This window comes from Cuculus canorus, chromosome 4, assembly GCF_017976375.1.
Source record: "Cuculus canorus isolate bCucCan1 chromosome 4, bCucCan1.pri, whole genome shotgun sequence".
Classification (NCBI taxonomy): Eukaryota; Metazoa; Chordata; class Aves; order Cuculiformes; family Cuculidae; genus Cuculus; species Cuculus canorus.
The window spans coordinates 11220544-11242120 of record NC_071404.1 but is presented as its reverse complement, the minus strand read 5'-3'; the positions used below and the strand labels follow the sequence as shown (position 1 = coordinate 11242120).

General features: G+C 36.9%; 1 protein-coding gene across 5 annotated transcripts in view; it reads right to left on the bottom strand.

The window, feature by feature from the left end:
• Positions 1 to 21577, bottom strand: part of RGS12 (regulator of G protein signaling 12) — a 93230-nt gene that overhangs the window by 59635 nt on the left and 12018 nt on the right. For 4 of the 5 annotated variants that reach the window (XM_054064858.1, XM_054064860.1, XM_054064859.1 and 1 more), the window contains exon 3: positions 9413 to 9532. In XM_054064858.1, the coding sequence (XP_053920833.1) occupies positions 9413 to 9532 (120 nt within the window). Of the gene's footprint in view, positions 1 to 8228; positions 8342 to 9412; positions 9533 to 21577 lie in introns of those variants that run through there. The other variant, XM_054064865.1, reaches the window with a different exon arrangement.

Here is a 21577-nt window from a genome sequence, read left to right as displayed (position 1 = left end):
AAAATATAATCTAAAAATATTCTTTAAAAAATTTAAAACTTTTAGGACTCACAGCATATTTATTTCTGTTTCTGGCATGCAGGTACGTGTCTCAGTACGATTACAATCACATGTACGCATCTTATGCAATCTATCTCATCCTACCAAAATGCTCTGTGTTCTTTTGAGTAAGCAGGGCATTGGCATTTACAAGGTTCGCGTTCCAAGTGAAACATGATTCTTGTAATTTTCAATACCACACCTACTCTCCAGACAGACCAGCAATATCTGTATATTTTCAGAAAGAAATGCACACACTTTCTGCCCAACAAGTAAAGCTTAAGTTCCATCCTGCTGCCGTTTCTCAGTCCAGAGTGAAAGAGGATGGATTTTTACTGTGCATTTTTAAATATCAAAAGAACAATGAAATGTTTTGAGGATTTAATATTAAATAAAAAGCAGTAGCTCATATAGTAGAAGCTCAGTCAATTTTTTAAAATTCACTGGACTGATAAATACATGATGATGGTGAAAATTAAATGGTACCAACTCCTAGCCAAAATCCCAGCACTTTAAGCATGGACACAGTATCAGAAACAACTCACAGGATATCTACAGTGCTATAATTTGTGCTGTGATTCTACTCTAAAAATGCAAATCAATTCATTCAATAAGGCCTTAATTCATCCCCGAACATTAACCAGATCATACAGAGCGAAAATCCCTCCTCACCCCAGCACATGACTCGATAAGACGACATTCCAGGTAACAGAAAGAGCAGCCAAGGGACAGCAATAACAGACGCAGGAAACCAGTCACACAATTCTTCATTCCCACCTGGGAACTGCATGGGCAACCTGTTTTGTAGCAGCAGCTCTGCCCAGGAAAGCTGCAGGTGCCCTCCCCCTTTGACAGCTGCAGCACAAAGAGTAAATGCTCCCAGAGCCCATGGCAGATACACTCTGCCAGGGGGTGCTGTGGTCAGCAAGCCCTTGGCTTCATAAAGAAGTTTACACCAAGTGAAAAGTAATGCATCTTCCCACACTGAGAGTACAAACTATAACCCCACAGTTAAGGAGAAGTAACATCCATCCTTGAGTCTAAGAATCAGTTCAAAACAAAGGTTTATCAGACCCAGTATTAAGTTTGCAGTGGTGGCCATGCATAGATGTCTATTGAGAAGCAGCACACAACACTTCCCTGATGACATTCTCCCAGACTTCAGGCACTTTTATTCCAGGAGATTACTTTAACCTGGTGTGGCTTGTATCCTAAATAATCCCCAGTGGATCTCTTCTCCAAATACTTGTCCACTTTTCCCCCAGGACATGCAAATTTCTTGCATCCACAGCGCTCAGTGGTGAGGCATCCCACAGACCGACTCACCTCCTGCATGAACAATCGTGTTCTGTTTGTTTTGCTCCTGGCTCCTACTACCTTTAATTAATGATGCCGACTTCTTGTCCCGAAGGGGACAGTGAGCAGTCAATCCCAACTACTACTTCTATGCCACTGGTGAATTTGTGTTCATTAGGGTTTTCTGAACTTTTTCTACTTCTAATATATCATAACCTTTTTGAAATAAAAAGGCCAGATTATAACATTCAAGGTGTGGTCAAATCATAGATTTGTACAATGGAATCACTGGGCTTTTTCCTCTGTTCCTTCCCTAAGAACTCACAAGGTAAGATGTTGTTTCATTGTTACTGTACTGAGTTGATGTTTTCACACAACTGTCTCTTATAACTCAAAGACCTCAATTCTGAGAGGAAACAGCTCAGAGACGCATACATATCATTTGATGTATAAAGCTAGGACTATTTTGCTTCATTTGCATTGCTTTACATTTATCTGCATACATTTTCACCTGCTATTTCATTCTCCAGTCATGCAGTCTCATAAAAGCAGCTTGCTTTCATCTTCAGAGACTGCTCTTGTCCTTATTACCTTACGTAAGTTCACCTCACTGCTCACCTTCTTGGGGGGGCCTTTAAAAGATGCTCTAGAATCAACAGTAACATAAGAAACTGAAGTAAGAGCCAGCCTTAAGTACTAAATAATTCTGTGTTACAGTAACAGACCCCAGTGCTGTAAGCTATTACTTTGCCTTAATGTCAGAAGGTTAACATGCCTCATGAATTAGACCTAGGAGAGCAGAGAGTTTTAGTTCAAAGAGAGCAAGCCCAGTTTCAAAATAACACTAGGTACCAAAGGTCATAAAGATACCCCTGAGAGGCTGCCCTCCTACGAAGAGTCCCAGTTCTGCAAGCACTGTGTTTTGTCACTATACAAGGAAACCAGAACCAAAAGAACAGAGCCAAACCCAAGGTCTGATACCTTATAATACTGAACTAAGGGATATGACCCCTTTGTGGCTTTAGGTGGTTACTTTAACTCGTTAACCCTGGCTGATGCTTCTAATTCCACAAACGTGACTGCATCAGAGATGTTGACAGCTTATAAATTCACCTATGTCCATTTAATCACACTGCTGACAAGAAGTAAGGCCTGCTGCCTCAGGATTTAAGCAGAATGCCAGTTTGCATCTAGTCCCTGAAAGCATACACTGTGCCTCTGGATCTGTGACAGAAACTGGCTTGTGCTCAAGAGCCAAGCCCAGAGGCAATAAGGCTTGGATAGAGCTGAGTGGCAGGGTCAGACAAAGTACTGATCGCTTCCACAGGGAGATTTTTTTCCATTCAGTGTCAACTGTCTTTGCACATATGGGGATTTAATTCCCTACGAAATCCGTCCTAGGCAACACCGTTGGTTTCTTCTCAGGCACCAAAGTATGAGATGAGCACTACCACGATGAGCACTGCCATATGCAGCTCACTAAGAAAGCAGAGGTGAGATCCAGCTCTCAGCACGTCCTCTGAATACTCTGGTTTTTGCGTGCAAATTTACAGGGCAAATTTCTCCACAATATGAAATAAAGAAAATAACCCAAAAGCAGAAAAAAAACAGTAAATAGTAAAATTACCTAAGTATGGTCATTCTACCAATTGCTATAACAGAAAACAAATCCCATTATTTTTTGCGTCTGGAAAAAAATCACACACTTTAGCATTCTGGATTGTGTCTAGAAATAAGTGTATCCACTTCATGATAAAGAGGTCATATGCAACTGTACTCATCTGTTGGCCAACCCACCTTTGTCAGATGCTTTATAAAACAGTGTGAAGAGGATAAGAACTTTCCATGATAAAGTCTATAAAAGTAAGGAAAACTGAAGAGCCTATATTGGTAAAGTTTTAAAAATTATGATACAATATAAAAGACCAGCAAAGGCTCAACTTTATCGCTAGCGCGTGATCTGTGGAGGAAAATAAATAAATGCATATTGCTAGCATGGTGTTTTATTTCTTTAGGGAGTAGCAATGGATATAACTAAAGTACCCAATAAGATCACACATGCCAAAGTATAAGCCTGAAGAAGATCCTCTAGAGTATGCCGAAATTGTTAATAGAGTAGTCCAGAGAACGAAATGTGAAAAAGTGATGCTCTTGTAAGTCTTTAAGACATTCTAAGAATGATGATAGCAAAAAAAAAAATGTTTAAGGGTTAATGCAGGCATCATCCACAATGGGATGGATGGTAACCTACAGACACACTGGTCATATCTGTACTAGTCAAATAAACAGCACCATAAGCTACTGTGTAGTTCCAAAGCGCAGCTGTGCTTTCTAGTTACTATCATACACCCAAGCTCTCCCAGCCTCCCAGCAATCAAGCTGGTTGCATCCAAACTGCCTGCTAGGCACAGTGAGGCTAGCCTTTGGGGTTAATGCCTAAACCATGTCCAGAAATCATACAAAGCTACACAAATGACAACTCTAATCATGGGGCAGTACAAACACTGCAGTCCCCTTCCTGCCTCTGTGCTCTGGCACTCCTTCATTTACCAGCAGAGGTGCGCAGCTGCTGCGCTGCACAGCGGGTGAACAACTCCATCCAGGATAGTAACAATCAAAGGTCTGAACAGAGCAAAAGAATGCCTGGCAGACACCACTGCTTTCAAAGCCTTTCTGACAAGCTCTGTGACCACATATGCTACAGTAATTCACGGTAAAGAAATCAATGTTTAATGTCATAATGAATTTACACTATTTAAAGCTATATATTACAGATCAGCAAGAGGTTCTGAGCTACTATAGCAAGTGTTTGTAAAATCAGTAAGCACACATCTAGGCTTTGCACTGGTCTAAAAGCTGACCCTGGCGGTATACTCCAAGGAACAGGATCTGGTAGTCACTGCCACTCCACCCCACCACACCAGACAGGTTCTAGCAAAGAGAAAAGGAAGAATCCAGGCTGTGGTCACAGATCCACTAGGCTTCCACAATAACGGTGTTAGGGGCTGGACTGTGTTAGCATTCAGACTCCAGAATATCTGTATATGAGAAAGGAGCAGCCTTTTAAGAACTCTATTGTTAACATGCTAAAAATACAGAACTATCTTTTACGTACAAATGTGGAGACTTTATTCTTGCATGCAGTTTTATTTCAGAACTGGCCTTTTCTCCACCTTCATGAAAGCAGACAGCAAAACTGTCAATTCATCAGTTATATCTCAGATAAAAATTAGGACAAAATACAAGCAAAAAATGCAATCTTTAAAGGACTGTATGGTGGAACCCATGTATACTGGCAGTGTATGGCAAGTTATCACAGATTAAAAATATATATATTCTTTTCAAATTTTAAATTCACAATTATAAGCTGAAAATTATGAGACCTCTTGATGTAAATCACACAATTAATTATATTATATTAGCCATCCCGGTGGCATTGTCGCCATGCTGATGATGTAAGCACAGCAGCAAAGCAAGCTCTGCAGGGAGAGTTAATACTTTTCATTAGACCAACTGTCAGGGTGGGAAAAGTTTGGGGCATGTTTAGCTCTTCTTGTCTGATTTTTCTAGTGTACTAGTTGGTGTAATATAAGCTATTATCTCCTTGTGTAAGCTTTGTCTGATTATTTAAATCAGTCAAACAAAGACAGGTACCCACTTAAAAACTCATTATTAAGTCAAATGAGCATTTAGGGGGTTTTGCCACCCACAGATGCCAAACCTAATATCCAGCAGAGGCATGTCATTCATTAGTATATAAACCCCATACCAGAGAGATGTGTTGTGTGCTTTCAATTAGCAAATGAAATGCAAAAAAAATTGTTTCAGTGAAATTAACAAAACAAAAAAAAAATCAAGCATTATTAACTATAATAACAGCTAATAATACTACATTATTAATGGTTATAATTAAGATAGAACATTCTAATATAATTCCTCACTGATTTTTAAAGGAATATATGTCACACTTGAACTTTGAAAACGTTACTAAACACAGAAATTTGATCAAACAAATGTTCTTTTTCATACAGGAATTAGATTTAAGGTTTCCAAAACTGCATGAGGACATGAAGAAAAGCAGCAACAGCCATCTTTTTTTGTCCTCATATTTAGTTAAAAGAATTAAATAGTCCTTAATTTTAAACAGATCTCTACTTTAAAAGATTATTTAACAATACTCAGAGAGCCTGACACTTGTTTGCCTAAGATATTATGTCTCTCATGATGCTATCCTGCCCCATTTTTAACCACAGAGAAATACCAAAAGTACAAATGTCACAATGATTTTCAGGAAACACAATAGCTTTCAATGTTCTCCTTGGTGAGAAGGAACATAAATTTGTTGACTTCAAGGGAATACTGCAAGGGTCACCCATTTTTACAGACCTCAAGAAAAAATAAAATATGAATATAATGAGCTACAGTTGAAAGTGATATGCAATCTGATTCCAAAACTGTTGAAGAGTAAACGGATTACTCTGTTCCGTATGTTTTTACAAAGGAAGCGTTCTAGTCTCTGCAGTCTCAAAGTCACCTAAAATGTTTCTAAATCTATAAACGAAGTCTTCGCCAGGGCAGAATCATGCAAGAGGATGAGCAGTGGCACTTACCTACAGGGAAGAGAAGCAGGAAGAAAGGTAGGATCGTGCTCTCTCATTAGTCAAAATACTACATAATCCTAAATCATGGCAAGTTCCATTTAGCTTAAGCACACCTTGCAAATATGAACCAGAAAATATGCTATGAAGTAAAATCAGTGGAAATCACAGAATTTTAGAATGGTTGTTAACAGACACTACTTCTTAACGACAAATGATTTATATAGTAAAGTGTATTACTACATACAAAATATTAATATGTTCTTAATAAAAACAGATTTCTTTTAATTTAATACAGAAAAAGTTCTAAACACATTTCTTGTGAAAACAAATAATTAAGGCATATACTAGACACTAATTCTCTGATTTCAGTTCCAGCTTACAAGGTAATCACATTCAGCTCTGGTGTGAACAAGCATGATTTCCACAGTTCATTAATAAAATTGTGTATTTTGTGAGACATTTGCCGTACCACAGGCATAGCACAACTGCATCCGTTAATTTTGCGCTCTCATCCTATTTTGAACTCTGCAGATTCCAAATGCTCTTATATACAGGTCCTATTAGTAAATACAGCACCTAGAGGTTAATCCTACAAACTTGTCTGTTTTCTTCTACGTATAAAACTGCTTCTGCAGGTAAGAGGAAAGTGCTTAAGGAGGGCCAACTGTATCATTACAGCTAATTCTAACCTTATAAGAATATTGTATGTGCATGTGTAAATAGCCATAATGTAATATTTCAAAGAAAAGTGAACTATTTTCTTGCAATCGTTGTTTTTATTTATTAAAATAATATATGTAAAGATATGTTTTCTTCTTGGATAGATTTTTTTAAAAAACTGCAAAGAAACCACGCCACCTTATGGCAGAACACAGCAAAACAGCTCCAAAGACAGCAAGTTCAAACTCTCACCAAAAATCGAAATACAGCCTTTTTCTGACCTATATGCAAATGAACCAAGTTCAGCATATGCCCATAAAAGAAATTGCATGGAACCTACTTACACTGCTCACTTCAGAATACTAAGATGGATGCCAGCAGGAATAAAACCCAAAAAATCAGAGAAGCATATTCATTTTCAAACTTCAGGTTTTGGTTAGTACCTTATCCATTCTGCTAAGATAACTGGAAAGAACACAAAAACAACCGAGTACCCTATATAATATGTTCGTGGTCATTATTCCAAAGGTGGAGTCTCGTAAGAATTTCCTGGTATTGTTATTTCCTCTTCCAGCATCCCTAAATAGATGACCGGAAGTAATCTAAGCATGTACTAACAACATTGTGTTCTACTACACTGAGTGAAACAGTGCATGGGAAAAGTGCTGCAGTAGCAATGTTAAAGTTAGAACCACATCTGAAACACCTCAACACTATTTTACTTTGACTTTTTTAAAATTCTTCTCTGGCCTGGCATTTCTCCTGGTGGCCACAGTAATTCTCTTACGGCATGTAGAGGAGAAAAAAAGATATTTCAAAGTGAAATGAAGCAATTGACAGGGAGCAGTCCCCACCCAAATAGCTACATGTAGTGAGGGCATTCATCCAAATACAGATTGTTTCTTTGTCCAATTCACATTGTGATCTAGAATGTTAAGTTCCCCCATTCAAAGTAACAGCTTTAAGAATTAGGACATCGCGTAACACAGAGAGCCTCACAATCACTCCTGTTGGGGCTACTCAATTTACACACCCTAACAAATACCAACTAAGACATAATGAGAGAAAAATGGACTTTTTAGGCCAGTGGCTACGCTGTCTTTCTGAACTTAATGGAAAGTAAGTACCAAGTCCCTATTTTAATGAATATTTATGCAATGTAAAACAGCTCCTACAACAGTCATTAAATTATATCCTTGGTGTTCAAAATGTTAGGTGTGCATGTAAGTCTCTAGGAAATCTGAATCTGGAAGAACACAGTGTGAACCATGTTTTTCCTATTACACATGAATCACTAGCACTACAATCACAGATATTCTATCTTACTGTGACCAGAAATTTTGTCAAAATTGATAATATATAGTGGCGAGCCTTTTTGAATTTAGAAGAATCACCATTTTCTGATGAAGAAAGATGTAGTACATGGTTCCCAAACAGCTTTATCCAGAGGCTCTTGCTGTTTTTCAAAGTTATGCACTAACTGTATTAAAGTTATGAGTGCAAAGAAATGAAAAAGTATTTTTCATGATGAGAAAGAAAGCAAGATATTTAAAAGCTTCAGACAAGATAGAAATAGACCATAATGAAAATGTCCTTTAAAACATCTGAGAAATAAGTAACTGCAGTTCCTACCTGCATTCCCTAAGCACACCAGAAGCTCTTTCCATATATTTTTCCCTAAAAATGCAGTGTGCTGAGTTGCCCTCTCCTTCAGTTAAGAGTCAGTGAAATGCCATTCTTCTCACATTTTCCCACAGCAGGAATCTCAGAATATCTCCCTCTTTCCTCCTCCCATCTCAAACACTTTTTAAACACCTCCTTCCCATTTAGAGGAATCAGTGTGCCACATTCCCTCCCATGCTGAAGAGCTGCATAATATGTATTACATGGTTCCTATGCCAAGAGCTCTGCACATATTTCTGTTTCTTGACAAGCACAAACCTTCTTCCAGGTAAGCGTGATAAAAGGGTAAGGGAAAAATCTCTCCATTCACCTTCACATCACTATGGGTCAGTTTTTCCCAAGGAAGCACGCTAGAAGAGAATATATAACAAAGCCATTCCTACAGCTGGTTGAGGGTCACCCTCAGCAGATATACAGGAGCAGGTTTTTAAATTCAAATGGCTTTTCATTTCTTGTTTTCACCAGAACCAATATGGTTTGGCCACTGAGGTTCAGGCATCAGCTGATGTTATACCAGATGTGAAATAGCGTTGTTCTATCCAAAATCACCATAGCCAACAACCAACATCAAGTTGACCAGGAATTCTCTTTTTTCAACTGCTGATATATAGCAATGGAAAACTTAAATATTTGACTATTTTTAAAAACGTTTCCATTCTCAGTAAGCTACATTGCTTAGGTAGTTATGAAAAGAACCTGGTTCAGCAACAAAATTAACCCCAAAAAATTTTCTCAATGCAATGATCATCAGATGAATAAAACAAAGAATATAATGAGTATTTCATTTTTTTATATGATATCACGATACAGTGATTTCTAAGATATGATGTACATTTGGATCAGCAAAACCATATTTTTTTGCTGTACATGACAGCTGTGATGGTTAAAATAAAAGTCAAAATTCCCCACAAAAAAAATGGCCAGTACTGGCATCAACGTAAACTAGTAAAGTAGTCAAGTAACACTGAAAAACACAGGTGATACCAGAAATTTATATTCTTCTCTCATAAATATCATACAATGATTAGTTACTTCATTACACTATAGCTGTTACTCACTTTCTTTCATTAATGATCAGCATTGATTACTGTAAGTTGCTCTCCAGAACTCACTTCTAAGTGAAAGTTAATTACCTCAAGGTCATCCAGAGAACGAGTAATACTAAATCGTTTGGATCTTCCAAATGATCTTCGAACAGAAGAACGTGGGGGAGGAGCCTGATTTAATCCCATTGGATGTCCAAATTTTGCACCCTAAACAAAACAGAAAATATATATTAGTTTACTTATTTTATTTTAGTACCTTGCTGATCATAGTGACAGCATCTGAACTTTAAGCATCAACAAGTAGAGAAATTCGAGGAGATGGATTTGCAAGCCTGTACGAGGACCACAATTTCAATAGAAGTTGGTCGCTTGCCATGACCCTGTAAAATCATGTATTAAAATCACTGAAGTTATGACTTTTCCAGTCTCAAGATAAACATTGCATTCAGCATTAAGGTACTGTATAAATAGGAGTAATCAGTTAGGTCACTATAGCGTTCACAATGCTACATGTCAGTATTAGTAGAATGAACTTAATTAAAAGCAAGACAATCCTAGCTCTTTACTGTCTTAAGTGGAAAATACTTACAATGACAAAATATTTTTTCTTTCTATAGGAAATTACCATCCTAGAAATAATTTCTGCACAATTTTATAAATCTTACTTTCAGCCCTCACTTTGTTTTAAGGGCTTGCTACTGTCCAACTTTTTAAAGCACATGGTTTAAAATGCAGGTACTTCTATTCTGAGGAAACAAGCTACCTTGTTTGTGTGCTCCATGAGTAGAACTGGTGCTGCAATAATTAATTTGAATGGCTTTCTCTCTTCTCCATAATCATTCTCTTTCTCCTTATAGAGTCACCAGATGTCAGTTAAGCTACAACAGCTCAGCATGCACAAAACTATTTTATGCCAAATGGCAAAATGTAAGCTTAAACCTAAGAGTAGGCACACAGTCAGTGCCTGGTGCTAAGCAGATGTACATAAACTCACTACATTATGAAAAAATTGTGATTATGTGCCTGAAATTCTGGATTCCTTTCACTGTAACATTCAATGGAAATGGAAAAACTGGAAAATTCCTCCCTGTCTTCTGATGCTTTTTTACTTTAGACAATAGTAGTTTAATTCAGAGTAAATTTTCTTCTATTTAATTTCAGCATTTATCTTGACCACTGTGAGCTTAAAAATATATTAATTAGTACTTTTATAACTCCTTACTGGCAGCTTTGTCTTATGTATTAGACTTTATGTTTGGTGTTATTTCTTTTGGGGAAGTTGCTGTGCTCTCGATTCTGAAATAATTTGGTATTCTTTTGATCCCTTGCTTTAAAGCCTATATACATCACATTAACTAAAAGAATAAGCATAAATTTCACATTCTTGTACTCTCATGCTAACAACCACTCATAGGAAGTAGAGAAGAGCATCAGCATTATGCCTCCTTGCTGCAACAAAATATAAAGCATCCAACAGAAGATGCCTGCCTGCGTGCTCATTCCTGTGGAGTCAATGCTCTTCTTTAGCAACAGGGCTCTGACTGTCACTAGTATTCACAACAGACTGTTTACACGCTCCTAGAAATGTCAAGATGTAACACAGTATACAAAAACTGTATGTAGCAGGGTTCATCACTGCAACAGGCTGAGATTCTGGTTTCTGCATCAGTATGAAAAGTGATCCACTTTTATATGAAAGCTCCTTACCTCCCAATTTTCAATTTACTAAGGGGCTTTTTTACTGGCTGAGAAGAAAACTTGGCAGGTTCTGCCACAGAAAACTGGAAATCCAGCAACTAGGAATTAGGTTTTAAGGTATTTAAGAGAACATTTAAAAGTGTAGCATAAAAAAAGCTAAAATGGCTTTTGCTAAATCATCAAATGTGAAGGCAGGAAAGTTGCTCTCTGTGAATGTTCACAGATAGCGCCCACCAGAATGAGGACAGCGCTGGTCTTTCTGAACCAGTTTTAAAATAATCTGTTTATTCGGGTAGGTACCACTAAAGGGGTTCACATCTGGCTCCTACCTTCCAGTCACAGCAGTCTTTCCCATCTAAACAGAAAGCTTACATTTAATGCAGTAGTCTGTGACAGTTACTGAACTTCACATTAACCCCTGACTAAATCCATTACTATGACTACATAACGTATTAAAACACTGACAGGGCTCCTCCTACATGAGTATGTTCCTGCTAAAGAAGCATGAATGTCTGTTGTAGAACTGCTAGATTTCACCACTAGTCAAGTATAACACCAGTTATAGCATTTTAAAATTTTTTATCTATGAATATGTGAAAAACCTATCAGACTATGAACAGCTTAGCAAATCCTAAGACTAGTGAAATTAATGACATCACTAGTGTGAGTACAATGGGTATTTTGAAACTAATGAAAGCGTTGCACAGTATGGACTTTGCTTCATCTTGTATTTCTCAAAACATGATGCACCACTCATAGGACTTCAACTTCCGCAAAAGAAAACTGGTAAAAGGAAACAAAGGACAATAGCAGTCATATCTATTTTGAATAAATAATATATTTTCCCTTTCCCTTCTATTTCAGACCCAAAAGAATATAAACTGTCCAGTTTAAGTTTAAATAGAGGCGAGTGCCATATACAATTCTGGGAAATTAAGACATACACTAGAGAACATACACTCAAAAAAGTAACATTACAAATTGATGGACAAGGAACAAACTGCCTGGAGACAAATCTAATTAGTTTCCACTGAGAAGCAGATTCTAGATAAGATTAATTATCACCAGATGCTGCATTCTAGAAGTAAATGTTTCTATTTGTGGTCAGAAAGATAACAAAGATATAAAGGGTGACTGGACAATACCCACATGTGGGTTGTGTGGCAGTAGAAAAGAAAACAGTAAATCAGTATCCAATCAAAATTTTTATTTATGTTTTCTGACGTTTTTATACAAACTCACTACTAAGCTCTGGATGGAAGGTAAAGATAAGAGGAAGAAAAAAAATAATAAAAAGACCCTGAGAATAAAACAGAGCTTAAGAAATTATTACAAAATATAAACATTCACTGATCTAGCCATTTCCCTGACCCATCTGGATAACAATTGCAATTAGGAAAATATTTCCAACTGATGAAAATCCATTCCTTGCTCTGAAGAATCAAATTAATAACCTAGGAAATTAAGGAAGACATTGCTAAACCAAAAGGGCTTCAGTTCACAAAGTATTTAATTTCCTGGTAATGGTGCTGAGAAGTCTCCCTTTTCATCCTTTCTTGACTCTATTCCAGACATTCAGACTATGAAGGCAGACCTCCTTCTGCAAACCAATTATAAGAATTGCTTTGCACACATACATGCACACAAATAAAGAAAGAATCATGTAGCTTAAGCAGACAGCAGCAACGTTTCGGCAAATGTTTTTCATGAGACTCTGAAGAGCTGGAAATAAAAGCATCCATGACTTGAGGAGAGAAAAGCCATTGCAACTGGAATGTACCAAGCAGCATGGCTAAAGAAATCCATGGTATTTGAGCAAAGAGAGATTGTTACTGCAATGACTGATATTAATGTAAATTTTGCATTCTGTTAGCCATAATTTAATTATCATATTTCTAAACGTCTTTAATACACTATTAAATAGATAGTAAAAAACAGTAAATGAACCTAAAACAATTGCAAAACAGTACAGTATATAACCAACAAAATGTTATTTAATTCACTCTTGGCTGCTAAACTAAACTCCTGAATTTTGCTACATGAACATCTGGCTATGGGTTTTTTTAAATGCAGATTGCCTATAACTCCTAGAACGATCTACTATCATATCTTAAAGATTATCTTCTGGAAACACTGTGCTACTGAATCTATAAAATAAAAATAAAAATATCAAGATGTTCACGAAAATCTAAGAAATCCTATCACAGAACAGTATTAGAAACTAAAGTCTTCATACTCCCTTCAGTGGCTTCATTTTAAGAACACAGAAACAAACAGAAAAGCACAGAAATTTGCGAAAACAAGTTGATCAGTGAAAAGCAGGAGCTACGACAATACATCCTCTGCATTTTGTCATACAGATACTTACAACTCTGCCACTGTTATCTATCATGGTAAATGCACAAATGAGTATATCTCTAAAAGCCTTTATCCTGTTAAGATTTGGCAGATGGAGAGGAAAAACAACAAAGGATTAAAGGAATTATCACACTGGTGCTCTAAAAAATCCATTCCTTTTTCTGTTCTTACAACAAAGTAAAAATTATGAACTAGCATGGACTGAAATACCAGTTAAATGTATAACCATAAAGCAGGACAACGAATGGGTCTGCATAATTTTTGTAATGTATGACTAGATCACCCCTTCCTTAGGCTAAAAGGAAGAGGCAAATACATTCCCCTGAGATAACCATCAATCACTGACCAAACTATAGTCTATGTTTGCCTTCAAATAAATTTTTTAAATTTCATTTTTAAACTCTTTGTTTGGCCTTGTGGATTTTACCCCCTAATCTACTTGACAAGAAAGGCATTAAAAACAAAAGTCACCGGAGTAGAATTAATACAGCAGCAGTTTGTGAATGTGTCCATGTGAGAACAGTTTCTGTCAGATAAGAAGAAAGGTGTACAAGATAAGTATGAATGAGAAAGTGGAAAATGTTGTACTTCATGTATTAGCCAGACAGACTAAGCGGATAAGCACTTGACCCCTTAGACTGCAAACTAAGGGACAGAAAGAACAAAAATGATCCTACACAAGGTGACTTGCACAAATCTAGTTCTTCACTGACAGAAAGAAAATGGATGTGCTCTCAGAAGTAATTTTAACTAATCACAAGTTAGGCACTAGTTCCCTATAACATTTTTTTCAGCAGCTGTGCTGGCTTAGAGGACTTCACCTGTACCTCTGACCACTTCTGCCAGCTCCAAAACTGCAGCAGGCTTCCCTCTCATCTCCACTAACAATGACTGAAATGAAATAATCCTGTTTCTAGCACAGATCCACAGTCAAGACAACATAACTGACAATGCTCACTGCCAACTCCAGCCTGAGAGTGACAGGAACTCTTTACGTTGGTACTACCAAAGAAATGCAACCTGAAACTATGATAGTCAATATGATACTCTAACCCGGAGCTTGAGGGCAGAGAAGCATGTTGATGAAACTCTGTCAATTATTCAGAACCCAAAGAAACCAAACACCTTTGGAAAACATCTTCAATTAGCTTTAAGAAATTCCCAGCTATAGCATGAACTGTATCATGCTCTTTCATATTCTAGCAAATGCACTTATCAAGTATTTTAACTTTTTAACAAGTTGTCCTACATAACAACCTGAAATTTCCATTTTGTCATACATAGCCTTTGTGCGTCTTTATAACAACGAGATTCCTCTCCTCTGATGTAAAAGCTGGAGGAGTAAGAAGGAGGTAGAATAGCAAGGAGAGGACACTGGCAGCTCCTGGAGTATAAGAGACAAAATCGGAGATTTTTGCTAAGTGTTCAGGGATCCTTGACAACGACAAAATACAGGGAGCTGGCAGCAGGAATCCAGAAAAGAGAAAGAAAAACCATGAGACTCAGGCCAGCCTTACAACATCTAGCAAATTTAATCTTTTCATGCAAAAAAAATTACAGTTTCTGACCTTAAGGGGAAAATAATGGGGGTGAAACTTATAGAACAGAGATTCTGGCTGCTACGAGGAAAAGCAGGAAGAGAGAGGTAAAATGCAAGAAGGGGAGGTAATCTAAACAGCTTTAAAAAAAGCTACTCTAATGAGCCTCATCATCTACATTTACAGAAGGATGTTTTCAAAACTGTTTCACAATGAAAGTTATCTTACAACATTCACAGGCAGAAGAGTGAAATAATTCTTTTAAATGTTCGAGGGAAAAAAAAAGCATAAGAAAGTAATTTTATGTCATAGACAAAGTTCTATGAGCTCTGAAACAAAAATATAATTACTGATATGTAATAACATAATAGAAATCGTTTTCTCCTCCTTTCCAGGTGGAACAGGTAAGCTATCTTCTGTGCTGACCATTTAAGACCGCAATACAAAAGGACCATGCACATGCTAGAACAGTCATGTAGGACTGCTTGCTAGCTGGGTTAGAAAAATTCACCATAACAGTAATTTAGGGAGTCTCATACAATCCAGCTAAACCACGCTTGCAACTGAAACAACCATCACTGGCCATCCTGCTCCAGATAGTCAGCTCCTCAGGTAAGCACCTCCCTACACTAAAAAGTTCAATATGTTAGAATCTTTTAACAAAATCTCTGTCTATGACTGTGTACAACTACTGTCAACTTGAGTACTGATTCCTGGTTAATTGCCTCTAAAAAGCACATAATAAAAGAAAGATGCTTATATTGACAGATTTTATTGCAAAGAAAAAAGGCATAGCACCATTTAAAATGCCTCAATGTAAGAAGCTTGACTAATACAGAACTTGCTAAGTTCTGTGGCAGGGAGCATAATGATATTAACTATAAAATCATAAAAGTTTAATTTGTCCTACTCCAATTTCCACTTACTGAAGCTTTAAAAACTCTCACTGCTGTTAGGATTGACTCTATGACTTTGTATGGTAAAATGCATAATAGTTCAGAACCCAGATACACAGATCTTATAATTAGAAACTTATGTGGATATTCAAATCATGCCAAATTTACTGTCAGATGTTGACAGCAGAACAGTCAGTCTGGAGCAGCAGCACACTTACAGCAGCTCTTTTGTAAAAAATGCGGGTTTAAGACTTCAGAAAGAAAGTTTCTCATTTAGATCTGAAAAACAATGGAAAACAGGGATGGGAAACAGGGATTCCACAGTAATGCCGATATTGTCAGTACACAAACTCTCAAGGAAAATACTGCAAGTCTTAGAGGACAACAAAACAAAGTAGTTGATACTAATATTACTCTTGCAACATTAGTCTCAAATCCTGCTCTGGAGCACTGGGCTTTATCTTCCTCTGTTATGCTCTATCACGACTAAGTTCCCATTCTCCTGATTACAGTCCCTGTCAGCTGACTGACCACCCTGCTACAGCAATGCAGAACAGACTATGATGTCCCTTTACTCCTTAGCCTGTCAGCCAGCATCACATGATTCTCCACCCAAAATTTAACAATGCCAACTTGCCGGATTTGTAAAGTAAGGTTCTAAGGGGCCTGAGAACAGGATGAATTGAAAAATGGGGTATGATGGGTCAGTGCCTCTCATATCTTTAAAGAGATAAAAGAATCTGGGAGGTAAATACGAAAACAGCTTGCTGTAGTGCAGTCCCTTGGGCCATAACAGGAACAGTAGTAAATCCTGAGGAATGGGTAGGCGTGCTGACTGGGCGGGGGGGCACATGCTGTGGAATAAAAAAAGAATAAAGTAACCCCCTTCAGCCTGCCTTGCACTGCTGCCATCAACATGGATTGACATCACTGCACAAAATTGCATCAGGTGGGGATGGCTAATTAAAAAAGGTCTGGCATCATTCAGACCTTACAGCTAGCTTTTCCACAGGCTGTAATTACAATTAATTGCAATTCCTTTAATGATTTTTTTTTTTAACCAGTATGACAAAGGATTCAACTGGTATTATTCACCATTACTGGTCAATGGATTTGATCACTTGTAAGAATGCCTCTTCACTAATGAGATGATAATGACATATTTCAGTGCCTTCTGACCATTACAGTAGGATTTTTAATGACAGTTAGGGCAATAATATAATCAAGCATGACATAACACTTTATGTAAGATTTCTATGCACTCTCGGAAGACACAGCAAAGAGGTTGTTCTGTCACAATGGATATCTAAGAAAGTGAAATGTATTGCTTGCCTCCTGAACTATGGACACAAGGCACAGAACACTGACTACCTACATTTCAGAACTATCCTAATACTGTTTAAAAATCCCCACACATATTGATGATATTAATGCAGATAGAATAGTAGAATCACTTTCTCAGTACAACTAGATAATAGTTTCTTGTATGACTTGAAATCCTATTAGTTGGAAATTGCAGAGGAGCTGAAAAACCCAAGCAACTAGGGGAAAGCGTGGAGAAAATTACAAATACATGCATAACAATTGGTTCCAAATCATTTCAAACATTAGTTAGGCATTAGCTGGGAACATTAAGTCAGTATGGCCCAATAATCAGTAACAATCAAAAAGGCAAATGAAGAACTATCAGAAAAGGAAAAGAAATCAAGAAATTAGCATGATGGATATATTGCCTGCTCATACATTTTCAAAATTGCCCATAGTTCTGGTCTACACATCTCAAAAATAATACAGTACAACCAAGAAAGGAAGATTACAATTATGAAAAATCTTTGGTGTGGGAAGAGACTAAGATAACTTCTGCTAGGAAAATTATTCATAGGGTGTCCTGACTTGGAAGGGACTCACAAGGATCGGTGAGTCCAACTCCTGTCCCTGCACAGGACAAAACCAATATTCACACCATATGTTTGAGGGCATTGCCCAAATGCTTCTTGAATATTGTCAGGCTTGGTCCCATGACTCCTTCTCTGGGCAACCTATTCCACTGCTCTACTACCTTCTGAGTGAAGAATCCTTTCCTAATATTCAGCCTAAACCTCCCTTCCTGCCATTCCCTTGGGTCCTATTCCTGGTCATCAGAGAGGAGAGATCAGCACCTGCTCCTCCTCCTTCCCTTGGGAGGAAGCAGTGAGCTGCAATGACATCTCCCCTCAGCCTCCTCCAGGCTGAACAGATCAAGTGGCCTTAGCCATGTTGATTGGTTGTTGACGTTTAAGACCAAATAAAATGACTAAGAGAAACTAAATAGGGCATGAGATTGTTCAGTATTCTTCATGACAAATATCAGCAGGTATGAAATGAAACTATATGGAAAATTCAATTATGTATTTTTTTCCTTCCACACTACTAAACTGCAGAATATAAAACTCAAGTGATACCAGGAATGCAAAAGGTACAACTGAGTTTAAGAAACAACAAATTGAAGAACCAAGGTTCACAAAGGTTATTACACACCATGATGCAGATGCTGTCTGCACCAGAGTAAATTCTCTAAACCACGCTGCTGAAAATAAAAAGATGTATTTTTCACAGCTCTTTCAAGATTTTTCAAAGCAGTTACTCCTGTCCAGTGTCTAGAATAGGATACTGACCTCAATATTGAATACCTCATCGGGTACATGGATGTTTTTACTGATTGATTACAAAATAAGTATTATCCATCAGTGATTATGGTTAGCCGCAGCTATATGGTTAAGAAAAAAATGTTAATAATATATGAAGAGGTAGTCCATAAGGTATTTACAATAGAGACAGGAATACGTATGCCACCATTACAGAAAACCCTGATCAGGATATCAGCATAAAATTTTGGCCATCCAGCTCCAAGAAAGAAGACGTAAGCTAGATTAGTTTCCCAAAAGGGCTACTGAAGTTATGAAGAGAATGTAAACTTTACATCCCAGAAGACCTAGATACTTAATACTGAACTTTGTAGAGAAACAATGAAGAAAAAGAGTGTGGAGAAAAATAATCAACACAGAAGGAATTGAAATAATGAAAAATAGCTTTATATCAAAAAAAAATGAAAGCAAAAAGAGAATATGAGTTCTATGCATAAACAAAAAATAGACACTGAAGAGACAGTAGCCCTAAAGGAGACACTAGCAGAAGAAGAAATGGGTATAAGGTGGCCATGACTATAACTGAGACTGGAAAATCAACAAGTTTCTAACATCGCAATAGTGATGGAATATTTTTCCTGTAGAAGGTGGGGTGCAAACACACTTTTTTTGAAGGTACAGCTGTTAAGTGTATGGAAGGCACGATAAGACAATTACCTAGAAGAGCTAGAATGATCCTTCTCTGGTCTATCTTTGCAAACTTATTGATGTCTTAATGGCCATTTTGTTGATGGGATGAATTTTCAAGTCTTTCTCTTGATGCTTCATTTCTCCATGTTACTGTTTAGAGACTTCAGGTAAGTTTTAGCAATTCCATCACTTTTATTAATTAAAGGCCTTTAGTCCATATTGATCCACTTCTTCTCCAGCGGGGAACCGGCATTTTACAGCTCCTTTTCTTCTCTGAATTTTCTTAGTGGCAAGGGATTGGGGTATATCTTCATACAACTGAAAGCTCAGATACCAATTTTATAATCTCTTATATCAAAGCTTCTACATTTAAAACTTAAAATAAAGCCATTTTTCATTATTTCAGTTCATTCTGTGCTCATTATTTTTCTCCACACTTTTTTCTTCATTATTTTTCTTGGTTTCTCAAGGTGCTACCTTCTCCTAAAACTTTGCAACTCAAAGCTAGCTCAAAAAATCTTAGATACCTGCATCTCCCCTGAACTGTCACAATGTTAATTGGAGTCCAAACCTACACTTGGTATAGAAAACATTCAAATTCACAGGAAATGAAAAATTCTAAATCTCTAGCACATAAATTTGAAATGAGAAATTTCACAAAGTCAACATCGTTTTACAGACATTTACTCTCCAGACTGTACCTAATCTCTTTTTTAGAGAAAAGCACTGAGCATTATTCTGGCTTTAATACATTTTTAAAGATCATAGAACTGACCATTTTTTCACATGATTATTTCAGATCATAATACATATGAAAAGGCATGTGAAATTACTAAAAATATAATTGCTTTTCATTTTCTCATAGCAAAATGTATCAGAGGACTTATTTCATTTAAATGCCTCTTCGCAGATTAATTCACATTAACACATTCTCAGATCAAGCTTGGTGTTTGGGATTTCAGCTGAGTTCTTTTTAAGGTATATACGTGCATCTCAAAGCAGATCAAACCCTATAATTCCAAACATTAACATTAAATTGTACTGCATAAGAATAGCAATCCAGCTGCCATTAATTCTGCTTTATAAAACAGCTGGGGTGGAACAATTTAAGCTAGTAAGCAAATAGAATTGTAGAGGAAAGGGAAAAAAACATGTAATTATACAACAAAAAACAAATATGGGAACCACACAGCTTTGCCAACATTGTCTTTGCATCGAAAATATCTGCCTTTCAGTTAGTGCACAATTCAGTTACCAACATCAAAAACTGCAATTCTTGGATTTGAAGCAAATAACAAATTTTCAACAAAAAAAAACTATTCCATTTTTAGCTTGAACAGTATATCTTTTTCACTAATACTTACTTTGGAAACAAAGACAGCTCTGAAGTAGTTACAGTTAAACTCAAAACAGAGTAACTATAATAGCAGCATAGAAAATAAATTAGCAAGGAAAGATGCATTAGTGAACCCCTCAGGTACTGCTTACCTGTCCTCTCTCATCTAGATTTTTTTAATAGTTTCAGGAGGTCAAGTCATGAAGTTGACAAAGCAGTTGATAGGGTTTTTTTGTTTAAAAAAAATTGTTTGCAACATCATTGTCCAGTGAGCCTTCAACAGTAAGTTATCTGTTTTTTCTTCCTCTAATACCTACAAATAGTATCCAATTACAAAATCACATTCTTCACAAGCACAAACAATAACGTCCTCTAAGACAGAAGCCTTACAACAAATGTGGAGCAGAAAAGGGTTTCTAAAAATCAATAACAAAAATTTTAAAAGGGTTCTTAATTACTTCTTAGTAGATTTGACATATTCATAGGGAATAGACCCAGAACCCAAACGCTAGATTTTAAGCTTAGATTGTAAAACCTCTTGTGAGCTTAAATTTTATAACTCCCTCCAAAATATTTAAACATACTTTCTTTTTTGAAGAATGGCGAGAGGTGAATGCCTAGGCTTCTGTACTCATGGAGAGAAAACTCAAAGACTAAACTCACTGTTATGAAGCTTTCCAGTGGAAAAAGGAGTGTTTTCCCAGTAAAATTTAATTTAAAACAGTAATGGATAGGCATATTTTGGCCAGGCACTAGCCTGAAAACAGAAGTGAGGGTTGAACAAAATCAAACTTATTAGATTAATTTAGTCTACAGGAAAAGGAATGCTTCCCTGTTTGGCAATTTCTCAAGTCCTTTGCAATCCTAACATTCCCTGTTGTCTCCATAATGGTTATGGTGCTTTTCTTTTATGTAACCCAAAATCATGTGAAAGGATGAGTAGGCAAGTGACTGAAACTTAGTGGGATGCTGAAGCAGGTGGAACAACAAAGGAAGTAGCACAGTGCAAAAGGAATAACAAACAAAAATCAGGAATTATTCCTTTCCAACAAAACCAGTCTTTTCATCCACTAGTCTTGTAGACATCATTAGCCCACACACTCCTACCCAGT